This window comes from Hyperolius riggenbachi, chromosome 6, assembly GCF_040937935.1.
Source record: "Hyperolius riggenbachi isolate aHypRig1 chromosome 6, aHypRig1.pri, whole genome shotgun sequence".
NCBI classification, from domain to species: domain Eukaryota; kingdom Metazoa; phylum Chordata; class Amphibia; order Anura; family Hyperoliidae; genus Hyperolius; species Hyperolius riggenbachi.
Window position 1 is genome coordinate 159,757,313 of NC_090651.1, and position 22,928 is coordinate 159,780,240.

Here is a 22,928-nt window from a genome sequence, read left to right on the forward strand (position 1 = left end):
GCGGCGGGCAATCGGCGCAGAGCGGCAGCGATCAGAGGGCACACGCAGCTAGCAAAGTGCTAATTGCGTGCTGCAAAAAAAAACAATTATCAAAAATCGGCCCAGCAGAGGCCTGAGAAATCCCCCTGCGCGGCATAGCCCGTGCTCAGCACGGGCTTACCGCCAGGGAGGTGTAAAAAAAAAAAAAAAGTTTGGTTTGGGTCCGCTTTAAACAGGTGGTTTCAGCACACACCGCCTAGTGCCCAAATATGGGTACGGTAGCAGCAATGCCCAAATATGGGTACGGTAGTAATTCGGTGCACAAGCGGTTGCCGGACCCCAAATTACATTTCCCTCAGAGTTGCAACAACTCAGAGTGGGAATAGTATTTAACACCGTCCTGGAGTTTTGCGGCAGAAGGGAGAGCCGTCATTCAGCTATCCCGGCGCCCAACTCAACGGCAGCTTTTAAGTACTACCCCATAGAATCACATTAATCCATGCCCTGCAGGGATGAGGACCAACTGCTCCAAAACAGTCTGTATGCACGTTGGATTATTGAGGCTCTGTACAATTAAAGAGACATTAAAGCGAAAAAAAAATAAATTCTGATATAATGATTTGTATGTGTAGTACAGCTAAGAAATAAAACATTAGGAACAGAGACATAACTAATATTTCTAGCAGGGCTGTGGAGTTATAGTCAGAACAATTTTGGGTACCCGTAGCCGGTGATTTCATAAACTGAGGAGTCGGATGATTCTGTACAAAATACACAGCCCTAGTAAGGAGTTGGAGTCGAGGAGTCGGAGCCATTTTGGGTCCCCAGAGTTGGAGTCGGTGTTTCATAAACAGTGGAGTCGGAAGATTTTTGTACAGACTACACAGCCCTGATTTCTAGTACAGGAAGAGTTATAGAGTTATAGAGTTATACAGTTTAGGTAGCAGGGTATAAGGGCCTTCAGTATATGTAGCAGGGTATATGTGCCTTCAGTATAGGTAGCAGGGTATATGTGCCTTCAGTATAGGTAGCAAGGTATATGTGGCTTCAGTATAGGTAGCAGGGTATAGGGGGCTTTAGTATTGGTAGCAGGGTATATGGTCCTTCAGTATAGGTAGCTAGGTATATGTGGCTTCAGTATGTTTTTGTGCCTGACCACATAACCTTTTCCCACGTTAAAGCTGGGTAATGCTCATGCTTTCTGGCAGACTCCAGATTTAATTTCACTGAGTTCTTTCTGGGTAATGGCTTCTTTTTGCCACCCTCTCATACAGGCCAGAGTTATGCAGAACTCTTCATGGTTGACTGTGCACAATTATTCCACTGTCTCCAGAGAACTCTATAGCCGTTTGAAAAGGATTGTTGGCTTCTCTATGGCTTTACTTAAAAGTATCATTGTTTGTGCAACTAGCCAACTTCAGGAAGAATCTGTTTTATTTCAGATTGCATAAAAAAATATATGGCATGATTTAAAAGCTGCAGTGCGCAATGTAATCTGGATAAAGCCTCACAGACAAACCACTTTAGATACCCAAAATTGTCAGCAGTTATATAGCTTTACAAGAGTCCCTGTCCTCTGCAGATTGCCCAGCTTTGTGGATAAGTAGTTTGTTTAATCAGTCTCGACTATTGTGTACACCCACAGAAGGATACCACATACAAAATAAATAAATAAATAAATATAGATAGATAGATAGATAGATAGATAGACAGACAGACAGACAGACAGACAGACAGACAGATATAGATATAGAGAGATAGAGATAGAGAGAAACTGTCGGGCATAAAATCAATTCTTTATTTTTATCTGGTACACAAGTAATAAGGCTGCTAACCAGGCAATCCAAAAGTTAAAACTTAGTCATACTTTTCTTCTCCATAAATCATCATTCCACAGTTTCCCTGGCTGTAATTTCATACATCTGCCGCACAAAGGAAGTTGCAGGGCATACTGGGTTTTCTTTTTTTCTTCTTTACTTTCCCCTCAGATTTAATGAATGTAGCCTGATTGGCTGAAGCCTCTTTCCCTCCCGTTTTCCTGTCCCACACCTCTGTTCCTCTGTGATTGGCAAATATTTCTCAATGTACTTTCTACTGCACACCTGGGTGGGAGTGTTTGTATATCATTGCCTGCCCCTCCTCCCAGTCTTCAGACAGTAAGGGCCCTTTTACACTTAATCAGTTGCTCTCAGTTATAACTGAAAGAAAACTGATTTTCAAAGTAATGCCCATGGTTTCCTATGGCACCTTTAACAACGCGTTTTAACTGAAATCTTCCCAATGCACTGCTATGGAAAACCGCATACCAACGCACACCAACTAATTACGTGTAAATGGGCCCTAAGGTAGGAAATGTCAGGATTGGCTTCAAGATAGACAGACAAAATGGAAAATCTTAAAGGATACCCGAAGTGACATGATGAGATAGCCATGTGTATGTATAGTGCCTAGCACACAAATAACTATGCTGTGTTCCTTTTTTCTTTCTCTGCCTGAAAGAGTTAAAAATCAGGTATTTAAGTGGCTGACTCAGTCTTGACTCAGACAGGAAGTGACCACAGTGGGATCCACACTGATAAGAAAATACAACTATAAAACACTTTCCTAGCAGAAAATGGCTTCTGAAAGCAAGAAAGAGATAAAAAGGGGGATTCTCATCACTTACATACCTGATATTTAACTCTTTCAGGCAGAGAAAGAAAAAAAGGAACACAGCATAGTTATTTGTGTGCTAGGCACTGTACATACCCATGTCTATCTCGTCACTTCAGATATCCTTTAACCCTTTCCACTCGTATGTCCCCGCATAGCGGGACATTGCGAATTTCCCATTGCACTCGTATGTCCCGCTATGCGGGACATAATTTCAACGGCGGTTTGCAGGTACATCTGCGGGGGGCAAAGACCGATCTCTCTCCCCTTGTATAGTGGGCATGTAAGAGTACATGCCCACACGGGTGGTACCCCCCTGCCCCAAACCGGAAGTGCGCGATCAGCGCTACCAGGAAGTGACAGATGCATTGAATTTTCCTTACATTTTCCTTGCTTATTCCTTACAGATTCTTATAAATACTAAATAATAATAATAAAAAAAAAATTCCTTGCTGATTCCTTCTTGCAGATTTCATGCAGATTCCTTGCAAAGTTGCATAGAGGAGCAATGGCATCCTATGTAATGGACGTGGAGGAGCGTCTAAATAGTAGCCAGCATTTCATTGCTCTAATTCCCAATCGAAATACCAAAGATTACATCGTGTGTAGTGGCATGAAGACACTGGGTGGCAGGTATAAAACCACCTATTATTGCGAAACTTGCTCACGCAAGCCAGGATTGCACCCCGGAAATTGCTGTAAAATTTACCATATCCTGGCTTTCTTCTCTGCTACCAGCCAATAGAAGATCCCAAACTGTCCAAATAAGGTATTAAATGTTATAATGTGTTCTTTAAAATAAGATATACCATGTTACTATGTTATGTTCCATGTTAAAATGGGAGAGAGAGTAAGAGGAAGAGTGCATTTCTGTAAAAAAAAAAAAAAAAAAACTCCGAACAACTCCCTTTAGGAAAAAACTCAAGAATGGAAAGGGTTCAGAATGATTTTCTCTCTCTCTTTTTTTTTTTTATTTATTTATTTTTACTATAGAAAAATCACTAAAATCAAAAGTGGACAGTGCAATACATGTTATGTAAGTAGAGCAAGTATTTATCTACTTATATATGTGTTATTTCCTGAGATAGTATGTCTGACAGCTCCACTTTAACCACCAGGACATGAAACTCATATCCTGCATTAAGGCTACTTACACACCAAGACGTTGCGTTTTAGGGGACGTTAAGGTCGCATAACATGCCCCTAACGCAACGTATGGTGGTGTTGAAGTTGGACGTCAGATTGAGCTGCGTTATGCAGCTCTTAAAGCAGCCGCTCCAGGTTAGTGATAGGAAGTCCAGATCTTTTTAAGGATTCGGATCATTTGAATCGGATCATTGAAAAGATCCGGATCTTTGAACCGAATCCTTTGAATCAATTTACTAGGGAAGCAGACTGGGTGAAATGACAAGCAGGATAGGACTTCCCCTGCACTGTACATTCTGTATGTTCCTGTTTCTTCCAGACAGACATCCACTGTGAACCAAATCTTTCATTGTGATGATCCGGATGATTCGACTCACAAAAAAGAGCCGGATCAAATGAACGATTCGTTCATGATCCGGACAACACTACAGTCCCACCAAGAGTCTCTGCAGTGCAGTGAATATTAATTAGCCATGTGGCTGGCAGCAGAGGAGGAGGGGAGACCTCCTCCTCCAACATTACTGAGCATGTGCAAACAGTCTAACGTGGCTTAGCTCAGTATATCGGACAGCATGCAACACTTTAACGTGCTGCGTTAGTATGTAACGCAACGTGGGCACTGAACAGCACAATCAGGTTTACAGTGCTGTGCGTTAGGCTGTGTTACTGGCTGCTGTAATGTGGGACTTTAACGTCCCACTGTTAAACCAGCCTAAAACCTGCTGTGCATGTCAACATTTGTTCATAGAGTCAATTGTTACACATTTACAATTTTGCTCTTGAAGAGCTGCTTGCACCTCAGATTGCACAATGACAATGTGAGATGTGAGGAGGGAGTGCTGATAAGTGCTAATCTGTGCAAATAAAGATGTTTTTTTTTCCTGTGTTAACCCCTACCTAGCCAATTAACCCCTTTTATGACATAACCAGTAATAGTAAAAACCCAATGCTTGGAACACACCATGCAATTTCCCATCAGACAGATGGGTCGATAGATAATTTCCGACAGACCGGATTTCCGATCGTTTCTGATCACTTCCATGAAAATCGATCAGAAAAACTCGGAAATTGTAAATTATCTATTCAACCCATCTATCTGATGGGAAATTGCATGGTGTGTACCATTGTTTTAGCTTAGTACACACAATACAATTTTCTGTCAGATCGATCCGATAATTTCCGACTGGTCCGGTCACATCTCTATCAATAATGCAATCGATTTTTGGTAGTTAATGGAAAATCAATCGCATTAATTGGAAACAGTTCCCCACACTGGTGTTTTTAGCCCGTCAACCCCTTATTAACCCCTTCATCCCAGTCTTAATTTTGCTTTCCTTTCATCTACTTTAATGCTTTTCTTTTCCTCATCAGCTTTAAAATGAAAAAGTAAAATATCTTTTGCTATGGAGTATTTTATCACTGTTGATTTTATCTAATTTATTGTATTTATAAAGCGCCAACATATTACGCAGCGCTGTAAACAATACATGGAAAAAATGCTGCAGAGGCTGTATACAGCTATGGAGGCATGAGCCATGCTGCAAGCCACCACTTCGAGGAGGAATCTCGAGTAGTTGCAGATGGAAAATTCAGAAATGCTAAAAGTGACTCACAATATGAATCTGCAGGGCCATCAAAGCCGGCCAGAGCTGATAGGAGGGTGCACTCTACAGTCACTGCATCTGTCAGCGACTCTGAGGACCCATAGGAGGGGCAAATCAGATCACAGAGGAGGGAGGACAGCAGACAGTGGTAGTAGTCAGGGTGTTCCAAAGATCAGGCAGCTAATGCTGGGTACACACCATGCGTTTTCCCGCTCGATCTGTGGGTCGATCAGGATCGATTCGACTATTCCCGCGGATCGAGCGGGAAAACGCATGGTGTGTACCCAGCATAAGACAGGAGGTATCATTTGAAATTACACACCCACAGTGGGTACCTCCAAACATGGAAGCATCTCAAATCCCTCCTTTTATAGCAGCCAGTGGCAGAATGGTGGACATAGGGGATATAATGCCAACTGTTTTTCTTTTAGTTGTTAGTTCCTGAAACATTTCTGCAATGTATTGTGGAGCAGACAAGCCTATACACCTCACAATGTATAGCCTTCAATCACTCGTCCACTTACACGAGGAATGAGTGCTGACAAATGTGATCAAGGTCAAAGTTTTCCAAGGGCTAACTTTTAATATGGGCTTAACAAAGAAACCATGGCTAAGACTGTACTCAAGAACAAATCCCCTTGACTACTCCACAGAGAATTCACCAACCAGGACAATGCTGAGATATCAAATGCTGTTGAGATTTCTGGGTTTCAATGACAATACGCAATACCCGAGTCATGACAATACAGCTAGAGACCACCTTTTTAAATTAAGGCTGCTTTTAAACCATGTGAAATTTAAAATTCAGTAGCATTTATATGCCTGGGAGAGACATCACGATAGATGACTCCTCATGCTATTTCATGGCAGGCTGGGAATCAAACAATATACTCTTAGCAAGCGAGCAAGGTATGGGGTCAAAGTGTCTAAACTGTGTAAAACTGGCACAGGTGTGTAAAACTGGCACAGGGTACACATATGGCTTTTTACATATATGTTGGAATACCTTGCTGCGGCCTGATGGATGCCCAGCGTATATGGGCACCAATGGAAAAACTGTTTTGACCTCATGAACCCCTTGGTAAAGGCTACCATTTATATATGTGAACAATTTCTATACCAGCTTGCTACTCTTTAAAATTATTTTGCTGCTGAAACATTAACCTGAGCTACTATGAGGACAAACAGGAAAGGGCTACAGAAAAATAAATAAATGGGAAAGCATGCAGTCTGCACAGCAGTGAGGTCCTAGTTTTAAAATATAAAGGACAAAAAAAGATTATGCTAATAATGACCACTAAGGCACATGGAGGCTAACGTGTCAGTGAGGGCTCACAGACCACAGACCATGAAGCCTGTCACAGTTGTTGCTTGCAACAAGTACAGCTGGAACCTGTGGTATGTGTCCGACCAGATGTTGGCCCCATACCTGGCATCTGAAAAAAATTAAATTCCTTGTACAGGTAGGCAGGAATTTACCGGTTACAATTAGCACTGTACAACTCATATCTATAAGAAAAACAAAAAAGATGAAGGCAACAACAGCTCAAACATGAAATACCAGGAACAGATTGTTACATCTGTAAGGTTTGCATCTGGCAAAACTCCAAAAGGCACTGACCAACCAGACTGTAAAAATATGATTAGACTTCATGACACACCCCTAAGCCCGAAGCCCCCCCCCCTGCATGCCACCAGCACGTGGGGGGGGGGGGGGGGAGAACGCGTTTCACTTACCTGGGGCTATTACCAGCCCCCTGCAGCAGTCCTGTGCCCTCGGAGCCGCTCTGGGATCCTCCGGTCCCCCACTGGCAGTTTCGTTTTTGACGACTCACCAGTCGGCCGGCCGCCATGCGTATTATTGGACGCATTCCCTATTGCAATTAGCGTTGCCGCGTATCTATGTGTGCGGAATTCAGCAACGCGTATTTTTGTGCGTGTTGCGGTCCGCAACAGCGCTAATTGCAATAGGGAATGCGTCCAATAATACGCATGGCGGCTGGCTGACTGGCGAGTCGTCAAAAACGAAACTAAGTGACAGTGGGGGATCGGAGGATTTCAGAGCGGCTCCGAGGGCACAGGACTGCTGCATGGGGCTGGTAATAGCCCCAGGTAAGTGAAACTCGTTACCCCCCCCGTTCAGTTAAGGTTCCCTTTAAAGAAATAAATCTATATATAAACAGTAGCAGGAAAAAGTATGTGAACCCTTTGGAATTATATGAATTTCTGCACAAATTGGTCATAAAATATGATCCTATCCTCATCTAAGTCACAACAATAGACAATCAGACTGCTTAAAATAAACTAATACAACACAAATAATTCAATGTTTCCATGTTTTTATTGAACACACCATGTAAACATGCACAGTGCAGGTGGAAAAAGGATGCAAACTCTTGGATTTTGTTACTTCCCCCTCTTCTATCAGGCGGTTCCAATGCAGCTGCACTAGCCCTGCACAGTAGCATGCACCTGCTCAAGCTTCGGAGGAAAAAGTTGAGCACAATTGGGTTTGTTCTTCTGCACAGGCGTGAGAAGTTACCAAGTGCCTGTCAACGGTCTTTGGGGGGGGGGGGGGCACAGTGCTGGAATGAACCGGTGGAGGAAGGCAGGGTAAGCTTCTGGAGTATCGCCATTTGGGGCACTTTCTTTCGCTACAGGTATTTCCTTAGGTGTCAGTTTGGAGCGGAGTGCTGTACAGGCGTGTTGCATGGCTACAGGTCACTGACCCCTTCTATTGCTATAGAGAAAGGAGAAGGGATGGGGAACAGATTCAGGAGTGTCAGGTAAGAAGGGAAACTGAGCTCAGCCAAGATGATTTGGCACTTTGGATATTTTGGTGATGCATCAGAGCGACTGTACGCATATTAGATTCTCAGCACTGTACAAACCTTTAGGGCCAGTTTCCACTGCTGCGGAAAACGGGCTGAATCCGCAGTGTTTCCCCGCGAGCAAATCGTGCTGGGAAACTCTGTCATAGGGGATAATGCTGCCGCCGTCCATTGCAGCATTTTTCCGTGCAGGCAGCAGCGAATCACATAGCCGTGCATGGCACAGCTTCTGGGATCAGGACGTGCCGCCGAGCGTTGTGTGGCGGCTAGTGGAAACTGGCCCTAAGACTACAGCGCATGATCAGCTTATCTCTATTGTGCCACTAGAGAATCGGAGTTGGCAGGCAATGTTTTGAGGCTGATATCAGCTATTTATTAGGCGTGGAATGCAATGAATGGGGGATGATGCTCAGCCAATTATACTGATAATGGCAGGCTCAGCAGTGCAAAGTATGGTGTCTTATTGGTATCTAGATATGCAGATTGCACAAATTTATTACAAAACGTGAAGCCACCATTTAAAAAAAAAAAAAAAGTGCGTGTGTATGTCGTGTTTATGTAGTGTGTATGTATGAAGTGTGTGTGATGCATATCACCGTGCAGAAAGAAAACTGCATTTACCATTAAGAAGTTAATTTTTAAATGAAATGTGTTACAGTATAGGATTACACTGAATTATCTGCAGTACATTGCGTCTTTCAACAGTGGATGCACACGGAGTTTGAATTTCACATTACACACAAGCATATCACATTGCAAAAGGTTAACACTATGGTTTTATTTACCAAGAATCCCAGCAGTTTTTTGTTATGATCATTGCAAGTAGAAAGCATGGGGGCTGGCTGCATCCAGACCAAGAGAGACGAATGCTAACTTGTCACGTGAGTATTATCCAAGCTGTGACGTTAAATTCTGCTCTGTCAGAAGACAGCATCAGTCAAAGCACACACATAAACCACTGCCTCCTAGAGAGGCAGTAGCAGCCTGGGAAGCGGTCTTGGTTCTCTAGACTATAGCCCTCCCCCATTCAAGAAGCTCCGTCTTCTTCTCAAGCTGCCTAGCAACAAGAAAGGAGGTAAATCCTCTCTACTATTATTTAATTCAACGTGGCTACTATGTTCTTGTGGTGCTTTTTCCAGCGTTCCAAAGATCTGCGATCCCTGGCACAAATGCTGAGGGATGAAAGCTGCATTGGAGACAAAAGGAGAGATCTGTGAATGCTGCCAGTACAGCAGGAAGGAACAGGAGGCCATCAGGGTGTGCATAGAGGAAAATGCTGGGGAAATTTTTACTCTCCAGCTAGAGGAATAAGCACAATGCCCCTGAATGGAGCAGGCCAAAGGGCAAGCTGCATGGAAACGGATGTCAGGCATTCACAGAAGGGAGACATCTGAAGCAAGTGCGCATGTTCCCACTCAATTTTTGATCAAGTGATGAAATGGCCAAACTATTGTCAATAGATGTATTTCTACAACCATGAATGTGTTCAATAACATACAGGTATGTAATAATTATGGACGCTGGAATCTGGCTTTGTAAATAATGTTTTTGTGATTTCCCTTAAGGGTGGGTAAATGTCACATAACTGTAAAAAATGCCTTGCATGTTAAACAGCAACTGCAGATACAAGATATATTAACATGGGAATCTGGGATGTGAGGGAAAAATCCGCAACATGAGATGAAATAAATCCCTTGGCAAACTAGGTCATATTTAATCCTTATCTGAAGTAATCTTCTGCCTGATGAAACCACAAAGCTTTCAGAGATCAACACATTATAATAGTCATGAACTCAAAAGCAGGAAGACTGAAAATGTTTCTATTTATTGATAACTTAAAGAAAGGATTGTTTCGTTTGAGGCATAGAATAAGCAGCGGCAGAGCAGATTGTATGTCTGAAAATGAAAATCATATCAGTGCCTTCTATGTGAAACATAGCATGCAAAACACTGCGGGAACTGTACTCATCTCCAATGTTTTCTAGGCACCCTAAATGATTTAAGTGTGGGCAACATGAAATGTGCTTACTCTGCCCTGGGCACTGCGAACTGGTAATGAAAACGGTTTTACAGTAGAAAATTCAGTAAGACTGGGGGAGGGCGTTTAGTGGAACACAGATTAAGCAGGTCAGGAGAAGGGGGAAAAAAATCACTCTGGTGCAGATCTTAATAAAAAAAAAAAAAAAAAAAAAAAACACCACACTAGCTGAAAATAGCATCTACACACTTTGCATACAACTATGAATCAGAGCATTAAAGACTTGCAGATTGTTAAAAGGAACCCATTCAGCTTGGCCTATTCTATCACAATGAATGTGAATACAGCAATAAGCAAATGCTTAGCGGATTTAACTACTTGAAAACATAACACCTGCAGTGCCTTTCCTCGGTGGACAAAATGCTCTTGCTAGTAATGTTTAAATAGCAAACATAGGTAAAACTACCTTTTGTTGACTGTAATTGACACCGTAATATTGGGCAATGAATACATTTATACAGCACAAGCAAATAATGCAGAACCTTATAAAGTACATACGGTACACCATTCTCATTTAATTCAGCCTCAGAAGCAGCACCAGTCTTATTAATTTATACACAAATCTAAAAGTATACCAACTGGTACCTAACTACTTCTGTTTTACTCAAATTAGGTAAGTTCTGAGCAATTGCCTTTTCTAAGCAAATTTATTACAGATAATCTCCATTAACACATTGTGGTGGACAATTACTAGTAATATGGAATTGAGGACGCAATTGACAGGATATTTTTTAGCTTGTTGCATTGCAAAGAGCTGGAGAAACTAAAAAAGTAAGAGGCCAGTAGTCTTGGCTACTTGGCTCCTGGGACTCGTCCACCCCTTTATAAGTCAAGCAGGCTTGTTGGATAGGCAAATAACTCTGAAATGTGTTTAGTGGGCATACAGGATTGCCGTCAAGCGGTCCTAACTAAGTCTGTTACAAGAAGAAATTTGGAAGTTGCTTATAGAGCAGACTTATGTGTGGAGGAGTTGCTTTCAGACAGCGGTTGACAGAATTAATTCTCAAAACAGACAGTGGCCTGATCCAGAGTTATATGAACACAATACAACTCTGGCTCCATCTAGTGGAATCATTAGAACTCAAAAAGGTGACACATTGAATAAGTGGTCAAAAAAATTGGACATCACAAATTATATTTTCAACATTCATTCATTTTTGTTTGTAATACATAATCTCAAATACTTGACCAATAGGTAACTGAACCAGTACTGCAATGTATCAATAACTTGACATAAAACAGCTGCCAGTGGATACATGCTTGGCAATGTAGTATGCTAGCATAGTGTTGCTCATGAGTGGACAAATATATATGGAAGTACAGAGCCAGACTGCCCAATCTGGGAGACAAATAATCAGGAACAACTTCCAATGTCAACTATTGCAGCCAGCTATCATTTTTAAAAAGCTTTGACAACTAGTCTCTTGGGTTCTTGTCCGACCCTAGTGTAGCTTCTAACTTACTTGAGGCTGCCTACAACATTTTTGAGCAAAAACCCAGTTCCAGGGTATAAACTGAACTTACCGATTTCAGCTAGTAAAGGCAGACTTATAAATTCTTAAACAGGCTAACCAAACCTCTAGCTGTAAGCTTATAAGGACAGTCAAAATTCAAAAAGCTAAATGAAGTTATGTGCATGTACTGAGGAATCTACAGCTAGACACATACAGGTTAACCTATATACAAGGCATGGATTAATTGCTTTCTATAAACTATTAAAAGTCTTTGGTTTTTTTTACAGATATTATAGGAAATGCTTCAACCAATGCAGAAAAATGAAGAAAGCCATTCAGATATAAAGACTGCCCCATTACCGGGTGGTGATTGATAAACTGAAAATTAACACAGATGCAGTGCAACTGCCTTTGGATTTCAACAGCATGCTTCAGTGGAGGAGACGACATTACTGCCTTGCCAAAATGACCTGGAATAGTAAAAGGTCACTGTTCCGCACACATCTCACAGGGCTTCTATCACTGGTCTTTCTGTTTGCTACATTTCTATTCTTCAATCACCACAACACGTTTATTGCCAGAATTGGACTAAAAGAAAACCCAGTCACACACACCGTGCGTGGATTTAAGACAACCAAAACTGAAAATAATAGCTCAATAAGGAATACATGGAGGGATGCCATTCCACAAACATGGAAGCCTCATAGTACGTTCAACGCAAGTAACACTGAGTCACAAGCTGTTACTGGCTTGGAGAATACTTTAAGCACCAATGGCAGTATTTACAGCGAGAAGGGATGGGGTCGCCAAAACATTTACCACTACAAGTATATCATTAACGAGCCAGAGAAATGTCAGGATAAAAAGCCTTTCCTCATACTGCTCATAGCTGCAGAGCCAAGACAAACGGAGGCTCGACAGGCCATCAGACAGACGTGGGGGAATGAGAGCCTCTCGCCAGGAATTCAGATTGTAAGACTGTTTCTCTTAGGTATACACACCAAGGTAAATGGATACATTGAAAAGGCCATAGCAGATGAAAGCAGGCAGTACCATGATATTATCCAACAGGAGTACTTAGATACTTACTATAATCTGACCATAAAGACACTTATGGGGATGAACTGGGTAGCAACCTACTGCCCCCATGCCCCATACGTCATGAAGACAGACAGTGACATGTTTGTGAATACTGAATACTTGATAAACAAACTACTTAAGCCAGACCAGCCACCGAGAACCAGCTATTTTACAGGGTATTTAATGAGAGGCTATGCACCTAACAGAAACAAAGACAGCAAGTGGTACATGGCACCAGACTTGTATCCAAGTGAGCGTTACCCTGTGTTTTGTTCTGGTACTGGTTATGTTTTCTCTGGAGACCTAGCAGAAAAAATATTTAAAGTCTCTTTAAGTATTAGACGGTTACAGTTAGAGGATGTTTATGTTGGCATCTGCCTAGCCAAGCTGCGCATTGACCCTATACCCCCACCAAATGAGTTTGTATTCAATCACTGGCGAGTTTCATACTCTAGCTGTAAATATAGTCACCTAATTACCTCCCATCAGTTTCAGCCTGGTGAACTGATCAAATACTGGAATCATTTACAACAGAATAAGCACAACGCTTGTGCCAATGCAGCCAAGGAAAAAGCCAGCAGGTATAGGCATCGTAAAATGCACTGACAGGACTCAAATTAAGACTATTTCATGTCCAGTTAAGAAGTATGAACGCATGTGCAGTCACAAACTTATCTGAGATGTAAATGGAGTGAAAAATTATTTTTTTAAACATATATAAAAAAAAAATCTATATGGGGAAAAACCGAGATGGAAAGTAACGGGGAAAAAAAAAATGTGTGTTTAATCTGTGCAATAAGACGCATGCACACTTCTGTGGTACACCTGCTATTTTATGTGCCAATAAAAGACAGTTTAACAACTTTTTCACACAACTATGAAATCAAATAACTGTGGTTCTTTATATTGTAAGTGTTGTACTGTGCAGGTGCCTTTTGTTGTTCTAGAGATAAACACACCCTATTGATACTGATTCTTCAGAATTGGTCTTATTAACTTTACACCAATGTGCCTAAAATGTTAAAGTAAACCTGTCTAAGGTTAGGTTCACACTTCTTAACACTGCATTTCCAGATGCACAACATGCACATTTGCTTGTGTTGAAATGTATGCTGCTGCAGCCAGATGGAATAAACAGTGTTCCCCAACCCTGTCCTCAGGGCCCACCAACAGTGCATGTTTTGTAGAAATTCACAAAGGAGGTTAATCAGCTCTCTTGAGAAACTAATCACCTCACCTGTGAATGTTTGTGGTTTTCTGCAAAACATGTACTGTTGGTGGGTCTTGAGGACAGGGTTGGGGAACTCCGGAATAGAACACATGAAAATGGGCATGTCACCAGAAAATTATACTGCAAGTTTTTCTACCACATATGTAAAAATGACATATGTGAATGAGCCCACTAATCAAGATGGGCTGCCAAGTTCTAATGTGTTCCCGCCCTGTGTTAAAGCAGGAACACACAGTGTGACATGGCACTAACGCCTGCTTAAAAAAAGTGACAGTATGTGCACCTTGGAGTAAGTGACATGTTTTCTAGACCATAATTGACTTACTTTTTTTCCTGTACAGCAGATTTCTAAAACCCAATATATTTTTATGCATAGAAGCTGCCATGTTGCTAGTTATGTTAGAATGCACAGCAGCCCAACATACAACCTGGGCATGTTCTTTCCATCTGCACACTGATTCAATCCTAGTTACTAATTAATGCATTTCTGTGTTTGCCTTCTGGAGTTGAAGTGTAGTCCTTTGAGAAAAGGATGAAAACTACTGTAAGCATAAAGTGGCTGAAACTTCATCAATTGGCCTATTCTGCGCATAGTGTTCAGTAATAGTAAGCTAGACAGCTCTGTATTCAATCTACTATCTTATTTGAACTTTTAGTTGTAGTAGAGTTTTCAAAATGTATGATGAAGTGCCGCCAACAAGCTAATGGCCCCTATTCAACTACTCCTTTCCTGAATTTTCTCCCAGAAGGTAATTTTTCATCTTATTTAAAAAAGGAACTTTTAAGCACCTAACTGTAAAAAATACTAAAAACAAAAAAAAAAAAGCATTTTGAAACCTATTTGGAGTATTTTTGTGCTTTCTAATGGCTTAAAAGGTATTTTGTTGATAAGGTACGAAAATCTCTCATGTGAGAAAAGTTAGTGAATAATTTTGGAGATAACCCAACTTGTAGAGATGCCATTATCAGGCCAGTTCATAAGCAAGGTTACCCTAAAGCATGGACTACTTGGGGAGACATGGCAAGATGTTTAGGAAACAATGTGTTTTGCTCTCTGTTTAAAGCGGGCCTAAATGCTGTATGCCCATTTCCCCATTTATTCACAAAATGTTTCTCCTCTTTAAGGGCCCGAAAGCATCTGTTTCACATAATTATGTTTTCCCTCATGAACACAGTCTTATTGAATACCACAAGTTCTTTGAACAGCTGCTGCACTTGGTGGCCAATCTACAGGAAAGTAGAAACAAGTTATTATTTGGGCTCTAAAATATTTAAAGTGAGAAAGAGAAGAGTCATCACATGCAGAAAGTGATTTGAAGTGTTCATCTACTAAAGCGGATCCGATAAGATATATATATCTTATCAGTTTAGATAGTGTACACAGCAAATCTGGTTGCATACATCTTCAACAGTTTATAATGATTTAATCCTATGATATAATGAGCGGCCATGTTCTGTTTGTCACCACACATTACACAGGTAATCTGCAACTGCATCTCCTCCCCTCAGCCTGTGAAAAATTCACTCCCCCCTCCCCTCTGCCTCTGAAATCTCTGGCTAGTAACCTCCTCCTCCTGCTGCCCAGACTGATCTCCCATAAGCCCTTGCCACATGGGTCTGAGTGCCTTGGCGATTTGGAGAAGATGTGGGCAAGGCTTGTTTAGTTTATAGGGAATTAAAAGAGTATTAAAACAAACAAACAAAAAAAAGTGTTTGGCTTGAGGAATGCCCTATAAAACTATGTATGTAAGGAACACAATTATGCAATGAATAAAAGTTCATCTCGGATCCACTTTAAAAGGTTTTAAAATATGATCATCAATACAATATATCCATATTACTGAATTTAGCAGTTTTAAAATACTGACACTTCACTGCCAGTGTTTACATTCAGAAATGACTCACTGGGCCCATACTCCTACATCGTATGATGAAAGATTGAATAAAGCTAGATAAAAGTTGATAAACAGTGCAGAACTAATTTACAACTACAGAGGAGTTGGTACATGATTTAAATAGATTTTCTAACAGGTGTCAGGGCATCAACAACCACTGTATCTGTTTCAGCACAGTTTACATGCCAGCATTAGAAAATGAGACACAAACAGTGCAAGTATATGACATTAATTTACCAGGACACCATTTTAAGTCACTTTAAGCACATGTAACACCTTTTGGAATAGGCAAACGTTTTAATACAATGCACAGATGTTATTAAAACAGTGCATGGACTGTGCAGCATAACAGCTCTACCACGTAACTGCTTTGAAATCCAGAGTTAGTTTAGCAATGTTTTTTGTAGCCATCAGGAAACCAGTGAATTGGTACTCTACAAAACGCATGATTGCTGTGATTAACCAGTCACAGCAATCATACAGACACTGTTGCAAGTCTATTCTATCCTCATACCAATTCTTTAAAGAGACTCCGTAACAAAAATTACATCCTGTTTTTTTATCATCCTACAAGTTCCAAAAGCTATTCTAATGTGTTCTGGCTTACTGCAGCACTTTCTACTATCACAGTCTCTGTAATAAATCAACTTATCTCTCTCTTGTCAGACTTGTCAGCCTGTGTCTGGAAGGCTGCCAAGTTCTTCAGTGTTGTGGTTCTGCTATGAACTCCCCCTTCCAGGCCCCTCTATGCACACTGCCTGTGTGTTATTTAGATTAGAGCAGCTTCTCTCTTATCTTTTACAAGCTGGATAAATCGTTCCTCTGAGCTGGCAGGGCTTTCACACTGAGCACTGAGGAATTACAGACAAGGGCAAAGCTGTTTGCAGGAAGAAAAGAGCAGCCTGAAACGTCAGTGCATGAGAGATGCAGGGGGAAAGAAACACACAAATGATCTCTTGAGATTCAAAAGGAAGGCTGTATACAGCCTGCTTGTGTATGGATGTATTTTCTATGTGTGGACATACTGTACATCAACCTACTTCCTGTTTTGGTGGCCATTTTGTTTGTTTATAAACAAACTTTTAAAAACTGTTTTAAACCACTTTTAATGCGGCGGGGAGCGGCGAAATTGTGACAGAGGGTAATAGGAGATGTCCCCTAACGCACTGGTATGTTTACTTTTGTGTGATTTTAACAATACAGATTCTCTTTAAGGAAACCTGAAGCGCGTAAAATTAATTAAAATAAACACGACATAGCTGCAAATTAATATTACACACTAACCTCACCATCAGTTCCTATCAGAAGATCACCATTTTCTTCTTAGTGACCCCTTCCAGTTCTGACAATCTTTTGTCAGAACTGAAATATACCAGTTGCTGTCAGTTACAACTGAATGTGTAAGGTAATTTATATATTTCCTTATGGCTCAAGTGGGCAATATTACAGTTTAACAGTGTGCTGACCAGAGAGCTGTTATGGAGTAATGGCCATTTTTTAAAATGGAGGACGGAGAATTCCATTGATCACAGTGGACAAACGGGATGCAGGAGAGGAGAAAGAAATTGAGGAGTAGACTGCAGGGGAGGTAAGTATGACCTGTGTATGGTTATTTTGACTTTTTATTTTCAGTTCTTTAAGCTAACAGGTAGCTGGCAAAAGTTTATGTTTCTCAAGTTGGATGAAAATCCTTTGTTAACCATTTATTTATTGTTAAAGAGAATAAAATACTTTTGCTTTAAAGATGAATGTATTTAAAGCCTACTTGAACAGATATGTAATATGATGAGATAAGCATGGGTGCATAAATCGTATCAGTCTCAAGGTACACATCTGTGTGTACATCCATTTTCCCATTCCCCATTTCACATCCTAGTCAGGGCACTAACTGCACTGAGTTTGTATGTTCTCCCAGTGTGACTCCAGTTTCCTCCCACATCCCAAAAAAACTTAGATAAGTTAATTGAATTCCCCCTAAATTGGGTCTAGACTATGATACATACACTACACAATATATACACAGACATACCAGTGTTTCCCTCGAAAAGAAGACACGGTCTTCGATTTTTTGCATCAAAAGATGTGCTAGGGTTTATTTTCACAGGATGTCTTATTTTTGGGGGACACACTGGTAGTTTTCCTAATCAAAATGTATATATGTATATAATTCTGCTGATCATGTGGTTAAGAGCCTTGCAGACAGAGAACTCTGTCAGGCTCCCCAGAGCTATGATAGGATAAGCGGTGTGTCCTGGGAAGAGGTGACGTGCTGCTGATGCTTATCACGACAGATCAGGAGAGCTGGCACAAACACAAATTGCCCGAGTTTCAAGCCTCTAATGATTTACTGGCAAGCGGGTGTGAAAATCTCGTGAATACTCAAAAAAATGTTTTTACTGCATTAGGCAATTACCTCACATGAAATTACACCAAACATTTCTTCAAATTGAAGCTACATCTTGTATTGCCAGTGACCGTGATGATCATGCATATCTCTCAACAAAGTGAACAGTATAACATAGGCATTCATGTAAACGTCTCTAGATCTAGTGCCAGCTCCTGAACTCCTGTACATAAAATTATAATAAGGAAGGCTTTTTTTTGATTGACAGCCTGGTAATGGTTTCCTTGAATTTACAATTTAATCTTCCAATCCAGTCTGCTAAACTATACAGCTCTGCTACAGTGAATGCACAGCATAAGAAAATACTTGCCTGCATATTAGAATAATATGTAAAATTAGGTTACGGTAATAAGACCCTGTGAAGATAATTAAAACAGGTTTCTCACATAAAGGGAACTTAAACTGAGAAGGATGTGGAGTTTTTTTGTTTTGTTTTTTTAAATACCAGTTCTCTGACTCTCCTGCTTATCCTGTGTCTCTAATACTTTTCGCCACAGCCCCTGAACAAGCATGCAGATCAGGTGCTCTGACTGAAGTCAGACTGGATTAGCTGCATGCTTGTTTCAGGTGTGTGATTCAGCCACCACTGCAGCCAGAGATCAGCAGGACTGCCAAGCAACTGGTATTGTTTAAGAGGAAACACCCATATCACTCAGTTAAGGTTCCCTTTAAAGTGGATCTGAGATAAAAAAACTTTTACTCATTGCATGATTGTGTTCCTTTCATACAGTTCACAGGGCATTCCTCAAGCCAAATACTTTTGTTTTGTTTTAATACTCTAATTTCCTACAAACTAAACAAACCTCGCCCACAGCTTTTAAGAGTGCTTTGGCACTGTTGCAAGGGCTTATGGGAGCTCAGTCTGGGGAGAAGGAGGAGGAGGTTACTAGCCAGAGATTTCAGAGGCAGATGGGAGGAGGAGAGGGGTGTAAATTTGAGGCACGCAAGCCGATAGCATCTCCAGCCCTCAGCCTGTGACAAACAGAACATGGCTGCCCTCATTTTATCACAAGAATACATCATAAACTACTGAAGCTGTTTGCAGCTAGATATGCTGTGTAAACTATCTAGCGTACGAGGGGAAATCGGTGCGGGAGACTTGGGTGCAGGATACAGCCGGTATATGGCTGATCCTGCTGCTACACAAGTCCCGGCCATGTTAAATACTATTCCCCCTCCAGGCCGCCATGGATGGTGGGGAATGAAATAATTCGGCTTCCAGCAATTGCTGGAAGCTGAATTATTGTATTTTAAAAGTAACTTCAGCTCAGTCTTCTGACGGCGCTGAAGTTACTCCCTGTGTGCCCAAGTCTACTGTGCTGGACTTTAGATAAGATCTATAGACAAGTTACTTGTTATAGTTAGTTTTTCATCTCGGATCCGCTTTAAGTCGCACTATGTGTGAACCAACATAATCAGTGCGGGCAGCCGTATTGATAGACCTCTAACATGTTCATGTCATCTCAAATGTCCATGTAATCCCACCACAGAGAAAATTCCACCGCAACTTTAGTGCGGACCCTGCCCAGATACTATGGTCACATCACTGCCGCCTAAGTGACACGGTCCTTATTCTCATGGAATTTGTTGTGTGCACTTAATATGTGTAAGCTACAGGGCTGTGGAGTCAGTACAAAAAAAACCTCCGACTCAAACTACAACTACTTAGTTTATGATTCCACCAACTCCTATTGCTGCCTCCTCTAATTTGCAAATAATCTTGTTGATTGAAAGTATGCAACATAAGAGGCATTTCATTACTGCCAAAGCTTGGGAATTTTAAAGCTACATTAAGATGGCATATGCACCTGGGAACAAAAAGCTTCTAGCCAGGAAGCGGACACTCTACCCTGTCAGCAACCCAGGCCAGTCTTTGCCGACATGAATGCCCCAGCATGTTATTTGTATATAAGATTCACTGGAGACTCATTTTAGATGGGATCTAGAATGTAGCCCTGTCACCTTGCAGAAAAGGGCCTCTACCTTTTCTATATGTGATATAGAAAAGGCCAGGACCATTTTCTGCAAGGGTGCAGATCTATGCACTGGAACCCAGCTGATAAGGGGATTAAGCATTAGTGTACCTCAGGTTTATGTGCACCAGAGATGCTTAAATAAACTAAAGGTGTGTGCACACGCACCATGGCCGCCAACGATGGGTGGACTTTTAGCCGACAGTAGCGCGTGTGTATGCGCTGTTGGCGGACTGATAAGGCTTGAGCGGATTGTTCAGAAACAGCTTTATCAGTCCGCCGACAGCGCGTACACATGCACTACTGTTGGCTGAACATCCGCCCAGCAGGAGGTTCTGACGGACCAGTCGTTGCCGGATGCAGTGCGTGTGCACACACCTTTAGGATGTAGCTGTAGAGTGGCTGTTAAAAAGAACCTGAAGCAGATTTTCTAAATCTTAATAGGACACAGAGGCATGTTCTCTGCACAATGACATGCCTCAGTGTCCTTCTGGTGCCGCTGCCAGTCCCCCCTGGGCTCTGCTGTCCCCCTGAAAAATAGCACCAGGCTAGCAACAATCTGCTTGTCTCTAGCCTTTATTTACCTTGTATTTGTCAATCACCGTGCGCCTCCCGCCACCATAAACTTCCTCCAATCGAAAGCTAAGCAACGACCAAGCAAGTTCCGGGTCACAGGCTTCGCTTCCGATTGGAAGGAGCTTACAGAGGTGGGGTGCGAGGGGACAGAGGAGGAAGCCATGCAATGGAGGAGGCGGGGGAGGCGCACGGTGATTGATAAATACAAGGTAAACAGAAGGCTAGCGACAAGCAGATTGTGGCTAGCCTGGTGCTATTTTATGGGGGGACAGCAGAGCCCAGGGGGGACTGGCGGCGGCACCAGAAGGACACGGAGACATGTCATTGTGCAGAGAACATGTCTCTTTGTCCTATTAAGCTTTAGAAAATCCACCTCGGGTTCTCTTTAAATAGAAATCAAAATTAGTCCTTAGTAAGAGTATTTGTAGAGCGTGCAGACAAGAACAAAGAACATCTATCAGGCCCTGGCAAACTAACTGTGGGTACATCTAAATGTACCCATAGTTATATTATTGCCTAGGACCTGATCCACGTGCAGTAATGTGCAGGTATAGGTACTCTGCAGGAGAAAGAGGAATCTTCCTCTATTCCACATTCTTCATGCTCATCTAAATCAGGTTTACTGGTGACAGACAACACCTCTGTGTTCAATGTGCACAACATTCTCAGTGGATTCACAGCAGCTCTGAGGGGAGTGCATATGTCTAGTACTACTGTGTAACAATTTGTAGTCACTGACCCAAATTTTATAACCTATCAAATTGATTTCATGAGCAAAGGGAGTGCATACATTTACATACAAAATTTGCAACCCAAATCAACGCAGAATTATTTGCATCTCATTGACCATCCCTCCTAGTGACAACTACATATCAGGCTTTATTCATACAGCAAAGATGTTATTTTATATAAAAGATTCCAGTGTATATATCAGATTTACAGTCACAATTAGATATGAACCGGTATATAGGACTTTAAAAATACGGTAACTGCTTTATTGCAGCAGTACAAATAACTTGTTTGGTTTATTTCATTTGTGTGGACTAAGCACAACTACCACTGTATACAGAAGTCATTTATGACTATTATCTGAGAAATGGAACATTTTATCAGATTTTCTCTTTAAATTCTTTTAGGAGTTGGACCATTTTTTCCCAACTCTAGATACCCAAACTTTGCTCTAACTCCACAGCCCTTTTGTATTCTAGTTCTATAAATAAGATTTTCCATGAACTTCCATCATTTCAAAGTCATGCAAAAATTGTAGACCCCAAACCGGATTTGTCTTTCAAATGAATAATATGGCTTGGAAACTTTCCAGCAGCAAAACTGATACGCTACTGTCTTATTACTGTGGTATCAAAGTATTGCCATATTTCACACACAATCTTTACTGAATCCTCTTCCACACTACCCGATGCCCACACAGCCAGCAGATGTAGTTGGGGTGCATTTGCTTTGTTCACAATGGTATGAGCTTGCTTCCCACCCCAATTCACAATTTTATCACATGCATTTTTGGATGGAAAGAAAAAAATTGCATTCAGATGTACCTTAATAAAACCAATCACTGTGCAATATTAACATGTGGATCACTGATAGAGCTGGTCAGCAAACACACAAGTTTAAAATTTGCATAAAAATAGGCATCAGCTCAGAATTGCTTGCATCTCATTAACCACCACTCGCCGACACATCACGGGAGATCAGAAACCACTGTACACACACACACACACACACACACACACACACACACACACACACACACACACACACACACACACAATTCTCGCCAGTAGCCACAGCTAAGAACCATCTGTACGGTTTAGTCCAGGGCTGGACCTAGCGCTTTCTAAAAAATGATAGCTGGCTCTTAACTTTTGAGATTTTCTCTAATTGACAGTAGAGTTGGCCCCTAAGAAATTCCTACAGACTTCTAAATTCCATATGAATCTTTCCACCCGTTCTAGTCAATGTTGTATAGACATTAAAAATCTGAACTGAAGTCCAACTAACACAATGTGAAACACCAAACGAGAAAGCAGTCCTTAAATATCTGTGCTAA

At 41.4% G+C, this 22,928-nt stretch overlaps 2 protein-coding genes across 2 annotated transcripts in view; one reads left to right on the plus strand and one right to left on the minus strand.

Moving 5' to 3' along the window:
* CDC73 (cell division cycle 73) overlaps positions 1-22,928 on the minus strand; it is a 168,290-nt gene that overhangs the window by 47,456 nt on the left and 97,906 nt on the right. The gene's annotated exons all lie outside the window — the stretch shown is intronic.
* LOC137521187 (beta-1,3-galactosyltransferase 2-like) lies at positions 9,142-14,585 on the plus strand. The gene is made up of 2 exons (XM_068240117.1): positions 9,142-9,712; positions 11,992-14,585. Exon 2 carries the CDS (start codon positions 12,131-12,133, stop codon positions 13,388-13,390), a length of 1,260 nt encoding a protein of 419 aa, XP_068096218.1. The 5' UTR covers positions 9,142-9,712; positions 11,992-12,130; the 3' UTR covers positions 13,391-14,585.